This window comes from Natator depressus, chromosome 24 (genome assembly GCF_965152275.1).
Source record: "Natator depressus isolate rNatDep1 chromosome 24, rNatDep2.hap1, whole genome shotgun sequence".
In the NCBI taxonomy this organism is placed as follows: domain Eukaryota; kingdom Metazoa; phylum Chordata; order Testudines; family Cheloniidae; genus Natator; species Natator depressus.
This window is the reverse complement of record NC_134257.1, coordinates 13584680-13597012: the sequence shown is the minus strand read 5'-3', so window position 1 is coordinate 13597012 and position 12333 is coordinate 13584680. Positions and strand designations below refer to the sequence as shown.

The 12333-nt window shown below is 47.6% G+C and overlaps 1 protein-coding gene across 1 annotated transcript in view; it reads right to left on the bottom strand.

Moving 5' to 3' along the window:
• Positions 1-12333, bottom strand: part of LOC141977507 (IgGFc-binding protein-like) — a 102417-nt gene that overhangs the window by 47783 nt on the left and 42301 nt on the right. The window contains exons 17-22 of the mRNA XM_074939024.1: positions 8926-9067; positions 6770-7098; positions 5745-6318; positions 3814-4142; positions 2609-3263; positions 1074-1402 (exon numbers count right to left, since the gene is read on the bottom strand). Coding sequence (XP_074795125.1) covers positions 1074-1402; positions 2609-3263; positions 3814-4142; positions 5745-6318; positions 6770-7098; positions 8926-9067 — 2358 coding nt within the window. The remainder of the gene's footprint in view (positions 1-1073; positions 1403-2608; positions 3264-3813; positions 4143-5744; positions 6319-6769; positions 7099-8925; positions 9068-12333) is intronic.

The following is a 12333-nucleotide window of genomic DNA, read 5'->3' as shown; positions in this document are numbered from 1 at the left end:
TCTAGCCAGATATCCTCTCTTTCCACAGTGGCCAATGACAGGTGCTTCAGAGTGAATGAACAGAAAAGGACAATCATTGAGTGAACCATCCCATCGTCCACTCCCAACTTCTGGTAGTCAGAGACTAGGGATACCCAGAGCATGGGGTTGCATTCCTGATCATCTTGGCTAATAGTCATTGATGGACCTATACGCCAGGAACTTTTCTATCTCTTTTTTGAACCCCATTATAGTTTTGGCCATCATCCTCTGGCAATGAGTTCCACAGGTTGACTGTGCGCTGTGTGAAGAAGTATTTCCTTTTGTTTGTTTTAAACCTGCTGCCTATTAATTTCATTGGGTGACCTCTGGTACTTGTGTTATGTGAAGGAATAAATAACACTTCCTTATTCACTTTCTCCACACCAGTCATGATTTTATAGACCTCCATCATATCCCTCCTTAGTCGTCTCTTTTCCATGCTGAAAAGTCCCAGTCTTTTTAATCGCTCCTCATTTGGAAGCTGTTCCATACTTCTAATAATTTTTGTTGCCCTTCTCTGTACCTTTTCCAATTCTAATATAACTCTTTGAGATGGGGCATTCAGAACTGCACACAGTATTCCAGGTGTGGAGACTATATTCTCCCTTTGATCTCTGTGCAAACTTCTGACAGGCCATTCTGCTGTGCATATTGGGGAGTATATAGTCCTGAATTTACACTTGACACATGCACCATAACTAAATGTAGAATTCAGTCCTCTACTGAGACGTGTGATCTATGCCACCTACTCCCATTGATTTCAATGGAGTCATCATTTCATCTCCAGTATCTACCTATCGAACACTCCTTTCTTTCTCTGTCCCTTCTATAGGAGGGAGAGCCTTCTCCCATGCATCTTCTAACACCTGAAACAACAGCCCCACCTTGTCAAGGTTAGAAATGTCACCTGAAAACACCTTTCTTCCCAGTTGCCTGTGTCTTTCTCTCTCACATCTCCTGATTCTAGGATACCATTTCTGTGGGATAGACACTATGCCAAATCACTGTGTGTTATAAGTCCAAAAGGTGCAGTCCTGAAATTGGAGACTTACCCGGACTTTGCCAACTTCCCTCTTGTAGATGGAGATGTTGTACCCATAGACATAGATGTTAGTCACTCGCAGAAAGGAGATGGCCTGGCTGCCCCTGTTATCATTCTTTTCATCGATGGTAAAGGGTTCCAGGGAGTGGTCGTGGCCACAGTACTTGGCGATGGTGTAGGTGCAGGTGCCCTGGAAGTCAAACTTCAGGCCATCAAAGGTGTGATAATGCGGGTCCCCCCAACCCCAGCAAATTCCCACGTAGTCGGGAACACATGTTGCGTGGCCATCCTCTGTCTTGCACGTCTCCTTGGTCCGGCATTTCAGGGATTTGCAGGTTTCTGAAAGGAGAAAGCCCAGTCACATCAACAGAGTGTGGGACTCAAGTCAAATGTCTAGGCCGGGGAGCAAGATCTGCCATGAGCACAGCATTCATGCAGACCCAACTGAACCAACCAAGGCGTTCTGAAGATACTCAACATCACATAGATAAGCACATGGCTAGTTACCTCAGCTGGTTAGAGCGTGGTGCTAATAACGCCAAGGTCACGGGTTCGAGCCCTGTTTGGGCCACAGTTGTTTCGGCGGGAGGGATAGCTCAGTGGTTTGAGCATTCGCCTGCTAAACCCAGGGTTGTGAGTTCAATCCCTGAGGGGGCCATTTAGGGATCTGGAGCAAAAATAATTGGGGATTGGTCCTGCTTTGAGCAGGGGGTTGAAACACAGAATATCAGGGTTGGAAGGGACCTCAGGAGGTCATCTAGTCCAAGCCCCTGCTCAAAGCAGGACCAATCTCCAACTAAATCATCCCAGCCAGGGCTTTGTCAAACCTGACCTTAAAAACTTCTAAGGAAGGAGATTCCACCACCTCCCTAGGTAACACACTCCAGTGCTTCACCACCCTCCTAGTGAAAAAGTTTTTCCTAATATCCAACCTAAACCTCCCTCACTGCAACTTGAGACCATTACTCCTTGTTCTGTCATCTGCTACCACTGAGAACAGTCTAGAGCCATCCTCTTTGGAACCCCCTTTCAGGTAGTTCAAAGCACCTATCAAATCCCCCCTCACTCTTCTCTTCTTGCAGACTAAACAATCCCAGTTCCCTCAGCCTCTCCTCATAAGTCATGTGTCCCAGTCCCCTAATCATTTTTGTTGCTCTCCACTGGATGTTTTCCAGTTTTTTCACATCTTTCTTGTAGTGTGGGGCCCAAAACTGGACACAGTACTCCAGATGAGGCCTCACCAATGTCGAATAGAGGGGAATGATCACGTCCCTTGATCTGCTGTCAATGCCCCTACTTATACAGCCCAAAATGCCATTGGCCTTCTTGGCAAGAAGGGCACACTGTTGACTCATATCCAACTTCTCGTCCACTGTTTTCTGCATTCTTTCAGGATTGTGAGTTCTTTAGGAGGAGACTACTAGGGTACACTTAACCAAACAAAGGAAACCCTGCAGAATAGGGGGAGCTCAACCCTAAGAATCAGAGCAGACCCCAATGCCCCACGAACCTGGATATTCCCATCCCCATGCTCAGGTCACTCACCATCCCCTCCATCAACAGGGTAAACTGTCGGATTAGTCCCATTGCCACCTGTTTCAACAGAATACCAACCTCCAGATTCATCACAACTGGACGGTGTTCTCCAGTCATAGACAGTGACTCCATGGTCCCTGCAGGAGTCCTCGTAGCTCTCCAGCGCCTCACACAGAATGGTCTTGTTCCCCTCATTCAGACACACGTCATAAATACAGTTGTCAAATACGTCGTCGGGGCTCACCCTGGAGTGACACTCTCTGAAGGGCCCTCCTGGTGCTTTACTGATCACCCCACAGTGACTGTCATCCCCATACAGATCTCTCTTGTTCTCATCACACATTGGGCAAGTCTCTTGGCAATAATCCCAGCAAAAGGGGTCCCGGTCTTGGACTTTCCAACTGGCAGCCCAGCCCATGATGGAGAAGACGTTGATGCCGTTGGAGGACATCATGTCGTCTTCTGGGTTCTGGTTGAAGTTCCCACAAAGACCGCACATGGCACCATAATAGCTGCTGGGGAGGGTGATTTCCAGATGCCAGTTCTTGTTATACCCCACCCGGAGACCAATGTCCGTCTGCATAACGGTGCTGAGGCCTTTCTGGTACAGTCTGATTTTACCATCTTTCAGCATCACCGGGAGACTGGTGATCACACCGTTTAGCTAGTGACAGACAGGAGGGGAGGAACACGATGGGCATTATTCTTCTTTCATCCTCACTTGCTCTTACTCCAAATGTAGCCTCACCATTCATTTTGGCTGTTATTCATTGTCACTCTAACCAGCAGCAAGTAAAATAATGGTCAAATCCTAAATCACTGTTTACCCATTCCTAACTCAAGAAGAACAACTGAAATCAATCCAAAGTCCCGGAATAAACACAGTATTTATCTAGCTTCACTATCTACCTAAGGTATCTGTTTCCAGAAATCCCTATATATCTATATAGATTCTACCTACCTGAAATATCTATCAATCTAGCCACAAAGTCTTGTTTTTGCTATCTATCTATCTATCTATCTATCTATCTATCTATCATACGTTTTTCAAACATACAGATCATACCGATCAGAGGTATTTATGTACTTGTATTGCCCACAGGACATATTCAGCTGACGGCATCTGTCTGGGATTCTGTTTGTGCGAGACACTACACAAAAGTACTGTGCCTTGTAAGTCAAAAAGTGCCAGAGCCCTGAGCTGGGAGACTCACCCGGACTTTGCCAACTTCCCTCTTGTAGATGGAGATGTTGTACCCATAGATGTAGATGTTGGTCACCCGCAGAAAGGAGATATCCTGGCTCTCCCTATTGTCATTCTTCTCATCAATGGTGAAAGGCTCCAGGGTGGCATCGCTCCCACAGTATTTGGCCAGGGTGTAGGTGCAGGTGCCCTGGAAGTCAAACTTCAGACCATCAAAAGTTTGGTAGTGCATGTTCCCTGAGCCCAAGCAGGTTCCCTTGTAGTCAGGAATACACGCTGTGTGGCCATCCTCAGTCCGGCATGTCTCTTTGGTCCGGCATTTCAGAGCTTCGCAGGGATCTGAAAGAAAAACTCTTGGTCATATCAGCATGGCAGGGAACTCAAGTCCAGTATCTAGGCTCCTAAGTGCTACAGTAGTATAAATAAAATAACAATAATAATCTATATATAATAAAGCAGTAAGGCATGTAGCTATGCCATGCCAAGACTCCTAGACCATTGTGAGTTAGAGGTATCTCAACCAACCCCACCCTTACGCTACCCCTAGTTTGTATTCAACAATTTCATTGGTTGAAATGAGTCAGCGATATAAGGGAACTGTCCCACAGTTCTTTAAAGATTGATTCACCACCTGTGCAACTTAACACAAACTCTCCACTGCAGTCCACATGCCCAAACAAATCAACACAAAATCCCCAAACATGATCCCCCAGACACACACCCCTCATTTGTCACCCACACAATTCAACACAAAATTCTTCAGCCCAGTCCCCCGATACAAATTAACACAACCACCAACACAACAGCACAGTCAGAACATGATAACCCCAAACACATAGCTCTTCACCACAGCACACACTCCTCTTTTACCACCTTCCAAAATTTCTCAGCACAACACAAACACTTGCCCACCTATATTTAGACTTGCCTTCAAACAATAAACGTCAGTGGCAAAGCTGTGGGTTATCAATTAATAACAATAATAATAACATGGGAGAGCCAGACTGGTCATGAGCACAACCTTCACGCAGAACCAGCTTAGACACCCATTGCATGCTGAGTGGGTGGCAAGTCCATGATAGTCAACAGAACCTGGCTTGCTGCGAGTTATAGTCCCAATCCAGCAAAGAACTTAACCATGTGAGTAGTTCCATTGAAATCAATGAGGCTACTCACACGCTTAACGTTATTCATGTGCCTAAGTGCATATGTCTCTGATCCAGCAACACACTGAGCACCCTCAATTAGCTGTTTCTGTGGCACTGAATTCATTGGTGAATCCCCATTGACTCCAGTGGGAATAGGATTTCAGTCCATAAGTCAGCAAGGGCTGCAGGTGCTAAGAGTCAAATTCTGAGAGGTTTAAGCACCTACAGATCCCATGCCTTTCACTGGGAGAAGAACATCTCATGGAGCTGCTTCCCCTCTTAACTCCACAATTGTCTATAGCTGCTTCACTCTGAAGACCACCAAAAAATTTCCACAGCCCCCTATACTCCATGGACACTGAGAAACACTGAACTCCACCATTGTCAGCTTGCTAGATACATCACACTTATAGGGTATATATACATAGGAGACTTGGGCAGCTAGCCTACACTGTCACCTGTGACTTTGCATCCACACTGATATTTTTAGATATCTATCTCAAGCCGAGTGAGTTTGTGAATGTCCACCTGAGCTGAGAATTATGCCTCCCAGCTGCTGTGTACATGTACCCTAGCCACCTGAATCAGTGATTGTTTTAGATCTCATTAACTAACAGGGCCAGGCGGGTTAGCTCTTGGCCCAATGACTGCTAGAGGGAACTCTACCCTAAGAGTCAGTGCTGACCCAAGTACCCCAGGGATCCTGGATATTTCCATCCCCATGCTCATCAACAAGATAAACAGATTGACTACTGCTACCACGGTCAATAAGAAACCAAGATGCCAGACTCACCACAACTGGATGGCGTCCTCCAGTCACCAACACTGACCCCATGCTTCCTGCAGGCATTTGCATAGGCCTCCAGCGCCTCACACAGAATGCTCTTGTCCCCCTCATTCAGACACATGTCATAGATGCAGCTGTCAAAGAAGTCATCGGCGCTCACCCTGGACTGACACTCTCTGAAGGGCCCTCCCGATGCTTTACTGATCAACCCACAGTGACTGTCATCCCCATACAGATCTCTCTTGCTCTCATCACACATTGGACAAGTGTCTTGGCAATAATCCCAGCACAAGGGGTCCAGGTCTTGGACTTTCCAACTGGCAGCCCAGCCCACGATGGAGGAGACTCTGGTGCCATTGGATGATGCCATGTCATCTTCTGGATTCTGGTTGAAGTTCCCACATAGGCCGCACGTGGCCCCATAATAGCTGCTGGGGAGGGTGATCACTACATGCCAATTTTTGTCATATGTGATCTGGAGGCCGAAGTCCGTCTGCAGGACGGTGCTGAGGTCTTTCTGGTACAGTCTGATTTTACCATCTTTCAGCATCACTGGGAGACTGGTGATCACACTGTTCAGCTAGAGACAGAGAGGACGGGGGAGGTATGATAGGTGTTATTGCTCTTTCATCCTCACTTGTTCTTATTGCAACTGTCACCTTGCCACTCATTTCAGCTGTAAATCATTGTCACTTTAACCAGTGGCATGTAAAAGAATCACTGAAATCAATGTGACTTTCCCTGAATAAACACAGTATTTATCTAGCTATGATATCTACCAGCTTCTATTTGTCTGCATAATTCTCTATCTATCTATCTATCTATCTATCTATCTATCTATCTATCTATCTATCTATCACAACCATGTTAAACACACAAGACGAGTTGCATTTATGTACTTGTATTGCCCATATGATACATTCAGCTCATGTCGCCTGTATCTAGGATTCCATTTGTGTGAGAGATACTACACAAAAAATACTGTTTGTTATAAGCAGAAAAGGCACAGAGCCCTGAGCTGGGAAACTCACCCGGACTTTGCCAACTTCCCTCTTGTAGATGGAGATGTTGTACCCATAGACGTAGATATTGGTCACCTGCCAAAAGGAGATATCCTGGTTCCCCCTTTTGTCATTCTTCTCATCAACAGTGAAGGACTCCAGGGTAGGGTCACTGCCACAGTATTTAGCGATGGTGTACTTACAGGTGCCCTGCAAGTCAAACTTCAGGCCATCAAAAGTTTGGTACTGTGCATCCCCTGAGCCCAGGCAGATTCCAGTGTAGGCAGGAACACATGCCTCTTGGCCATCTTCAATTTTGCATCTCTCCTTGATCCGGCATTTCAGGGTTTTGCAGGGATCTGAAAGGAGAAAACCCAGTTCTATCAACAGGGTAGGGAACTCAAGTCCAGTGTCTAGGTTGGGAGATCCAGCCCTTACATGGACACAGCATTCACACAGAACCAGCTGAGCTAGCCAGAGGACACTGAGAAGTTGGGAAGTCCGGGATACTCAACAACACTTGGTTTGCTGGAAGCTCTGGTTCCACTCTATCGAAACACTTAATCAAGTGAGTTCAGTTGAAATCAGTGAGGCTATACACATGCTTAAAGTTATGCATATGCACAAATGCCTATGGCTCTGATCCAGCAAAGTGCGGCACACCCTCAATAACGCATTGCTATGGCACGGAAGTCATTAGTCATAGGTGCTGGAACTGGGAGTGCTGGGGGTGCTGCTGCACCTCCTGGCTTGAAGTGGATTCCAGTGTATGTAACGTTTACAGTTAGGTTCAATGGCTCTCAGCATCCCCACTGTAAAAACTGTTCCAGCACCCCTGTCATTGGCTAACTCCCAGTGATTCCATTGGGAGAGGGAATTCAGTCCATAAATCAATGAGAGCTGCAGGTGCTAATGGTCAAACGCTAAGAGGTGCTAAGCGCCTGTGACTCCCGTGGGAGGAAAAGTTCATCTCAGAGATATCCCTCCCCTCCTAACTCCCCACAGTTCAGTTCTTGTGCTGCTTCACTCTGAAGTCCACCAGCTCACTTTATAAAGGCTAGTGTGTGTCCTCTCCACATCAAAGGAGGGACAGACTGGGAAATGAACTTACACTGGTCAGGCTTCTGACCAAGGCAAGATGGTACTGTTCTGGGGCACAAGTAGGGTAACCAGACAGCAAGTGTGAAAAATCGGAATGGGGGTGGGGAGTAATAGGAGTCTATATAAGAAAAAGCCCCAAATATTGGGACTGTCCCTATAAAATCGGGACATCTGGTCATCCTAGGTGCAAGGCTGGGGAGCTGGGGGGAATTGGCTGGAGCCTCCCTATTGTTGGTTCATGAAAGGCTAGGAGAAGCATTCATGTACCTCGGTTGGGCGTGTCCCTGCCTGTAGATGTCTGTGTAAGTGTAGTACCTGCCAGAGGTTGTAGCTTGCCAACAGCATCACAGTGAGAGGGATACTCCAGGTCATAGGCACCGACTTCCCCACTTTCCCCTGAGTGCTCACCTTTCACCCCCAGCCCCAGCCCCGCCCCCACTCCACCCTTTCCATGAGGCCCTGCCCCTGTCCTGCCCCTTTCCACCCCTCCCCGCCCCCATTCCAACCCCTTCCCCAAATTTCCGCCCTGGCCCTGCCTCTTCCCCACCTCCTCCCCTGAGCGTGCCACGTTCCCACTCCTCCCCCTCCCTCCCGGAGCTTGCTACACAGCCAAACAGCTGTTTGGCGGCAGCTGGGCAGGAAGCGCTGGGAGTTAGGCGGAGGAGCAGGGAGGCGGCGCGCTCAGGGGAGGAGGAGGCTGAGGTGGGGTGGGGAGTGAGGGGAGCTTGGCTGCCAGTGGGTGCAGAGCACCCACTAATTTTTCCCCGTGGGTGCTCCAGCCCCAGAGCACCCATGAAGTCAGCGCTTATGCCCCAGGTTGGACAGAGGGCTCAGCAGTCCCACAGTCCAGGTTGCACCCTGGGAACCTCTGTAATAATCAGACTTCTTGCTGAATTGCAAATTGGCTATCTCTGTCTATGATTAGCTAAGCAGGATCAGGCTGGTTAGTTAGCAGAAGGGTATTTCTTGAGGGAAAATAAGCTTAATAAATAATCTGTGGTAAACTGGTTTCTCCCATCCCTACCTCAGTTATTCCTCCCACAGTAACCCCTCGGGGCATATTTCAATCAGTGATTCTCCTTCACCTTTGCTGATGCAGCCCATGGTACCGGCTCTGATCTGGCAGGTTTCTTCTCTGGTGCAGTTGTGGGCTTTGCAGGTCACCCCTCGGGCGGGAACGCAGATGCAGCTCTGCTGGCACTTGTTCGTCAGGATGATCTCTCTGGGCTGAGGGGATGTTTGGAAAAGGGGAAATAACACAATGTAATGAAGAAAAGATTATTTATAATAATTTCTGGCCGTGCTTGTGATGAAGTGGGGTTTTATTCATCTTCTTATGTTGCATGTGATTCTTAGTGTCCTGTACTAATACTGTGTGTACCTTAGTTTCCCTGTGTACTGCATGAATACTTCGGTGGTGGGAATTGGGTGTGTGATTTACAAGAAGTGAGTAACAAGAAGGGTTTCTTCAGGTATGTTGGCAACAAGAAGAAAGCCAAGGAAAGTGTGGGCCCCTTACTGAATGAGGGAGGCAACCTAGTGATAGAGGATGTGGAAAAAGCTAATGTACTCAATGCTTTTTTTGCCTCTGTTTTCACTAACAAGGTCAGCTCCCAGACTGCTGCGCTGGGCATCACAGAATGGGGAAGAGATGGCCAGCCCTCTGTGGAGATAGAGGTGGTTAGGGACTATTTAGAAAAGCTGGACGTGCACAAGTCCATGGGGCCGGACGAGTTACATCCGAGAGTGCTGAAGGAATTGGCGGCTGTGATTGCAGAGCCCTTGGCCATTATCTTTGAAAACTCGTGGCGAACGGGGGAAGTCCCGGATGACTGGAAAAAGGCTAATGTAGTGCCAATCTTTAAAAAAGGGAAGAAGGAGGATCCTGGGAACTACAGGCCAGTCAGCCTCACCTCAGTCCCTGGAAAAATCATGGAGCAGGTCCTCAAAGAATCATAGAATCATAGAATCATAGAATATCAGGGTTGGAAGGGACCCCAGAAGGTCATCTAGTCCAACCCCCTGCTCGAAGCAGGACCAATTCCCAGTTAAGGCAATTCCTTCCTCTAAGGAAGGAGATTCTACCACCTCCCTAGGTAACGCATTCCAGTGTTTCACCACCCTCTTAGTGAAAAAGTTTTTCCTAATATCCAATCTAAACCTCCCCCATTGCAACTTGAGACCATTACTCCTCGTTCTGTCATCTGCTACCATTGAGAACAGTCTAGAGCCATCCTCTTTGGAACCCCCTTTCAGGTAGTTGAAAGCAGCTATCAAATCCCCCCTCATTCTTCTCTTCTGCAGACTAAACAATCCCAGCTCCCTCAGCCTCTCTTCATAAGTCATGTGCTCTAGACCCCTAATCATTTTTGTTGCCCTTCGCTGGACTCTCTCCAATTTATCCACATCCTTCTTGTAGTGTGGGGTCCAAAACTGGACACAGTACTCCAGATGAGGCCTCACCAGTGTCGAATAGAGGGGAACGATCACGTCCCTCGATCTGCTCGCTATGCCCCTACTTATACATCCCAAAATGCCATTGGCCTTCTTGGCAACAAGGGCACACTGTTGACTCATATCCAGCTTCTCGTCCACTGTCACCCCTAGGTCCTTTTCCGCAGAACTGCTGCCTAGCCATTCGGTCCCTAGTCTGTAGCGGTGCATTGGATTCTTCCATCCTAAGTGCAGGAGCCTGCACTTATCCTTATTGAACCTCATTAGATTTCTTTTGGCCCAATCCTCCAATTTGTCTAGGTCCTTCTGTATCCTATCCCTCCCCTCCAGCGTATCTACCACTCCTCCCAGTTTAGTATCATCTGCAAATTTGCTGAGAGTGCAATCCACACCATCCTCCAGATCATTTATGAAGATATTGAACAAAACCGGCCCCAGGACCGACCCCTGGGGCACTCCACTTGACACCGGCTGCCAACTAGACATGGAGCCATTTATCACTACCCGTTGAGCCCGACAATCTAGCCAGCTTTCTACCCACCTTATAGTGCATTCATCTAGCCCATACTTCCTTAACTTGCTGACAAGAATACTGTGGGAGACCGTGTCAAAAGCTTTGCTAAAGTCAAGAAACAATACATCCACTGCTTTCCCTTCATCCACAGAACCAGTAATCTCATCATAAAAGGCGATTAGATTAGTCAGGCATCAATCCTGAAGCACTTACATGAGAGGAAAGTGATCAGGAACAGTCAGCATGGATTCACCAAGGGAAGGTCATGCCTGACTAATCTAATCGCCTTTTATGATGAGATTACTGGTTCTGTGGATGAAGGGAAAGCAGTGGATGTATTGTTTCTTGACTTTAGCAAAGCTTTTGACACAGTCTCCCACAGTATTCTTGTCAGCAAGTTAAGGAACTATGGGCTGGATGAATGCACTATAAGGTGGGTAGAAAGCTGGCTAGATTGTCGGGCTCAACGGGTAGTGATCAATGGCTCCATGTCTAGTTGGCAGCCGGTGTCAAGTGGAGTGCCCCAGGGGTCGGTCGTGGGGCCGGTTTTGTTCAATATCTTCATAAATGATCTGGAGGATGGTGTGGATTGCACTCTCAGCAAATTTGCAGATGATACTAAACTGGGAGGAGTGGTAGATACGCTGGAGGGCAGGGATAGGATACAGAGGGACCTAGACAAATTGGAGGATTGGGCCAAAAGAAATCTGATGAGGTTCAATAAGGATAAGTGCAGGGTCCTGCACTTAGGATGGAAGAATCCAATGCACCGCTACAGACTAGGGACCGAATGGCTAGGCAGCAGTTCTGCGGAAAAGGACCTAGGGGTGACAGTGGACGAGAAGCTGGATATGAGTCAGCAGTGTGCCCTTGTTGCCAAGAAGGCCAATGGCATTTTGGGATGTATAAGTAGGGGCATAGCGAGCAGATCGAGGGACGTGATCGTTCCCCTCTATTCGACACTGGTGAGACCTCATCTGGAGTACTGTGTCCAGTTTTGGGCCCCACACTACAAGAAGGATGTGGATAAATTGGAGAGAGTCCAGCGAAGGGCAACAAAAATGATTAGGGGTCTAGAGCACATGACTTATGAAGAGAGGCTGAGGGAGCTGGGATTGTTTAGTCTGCAGAAGAGAAGAATGAGGGGGGATTTGATAGCTGCTTTCAACTACCTGAAAGGGGGTTCCAAAGAGGATGGCTCTAGACTGTTCTCAATGGTAGCAGATGACAGAACGAGGAGTAATGGTCTCAAGTTGCAATGGGGGAGGTTTAGATTGGATATTAGGAAAAACTTTTTCACTAAGAGGGTGGTGAAACACTGGAATGCGTTACCTAGGGAGGTGGTAGAATCTCCTTCCTTAGAGGTTTTTAAGGTCAGGCTTGACAAAGCCCTGGCTGGGATGATTTAACTGGGAATTGGTCCTGCTTCAAGCAGGGGGTTGGACTAGATGACCTTCTGGGGTCCCTTCCAAACCCTGATATTCTATGATTCTATGATTCTATGATTTTGCTGAGGCCCTCAGGG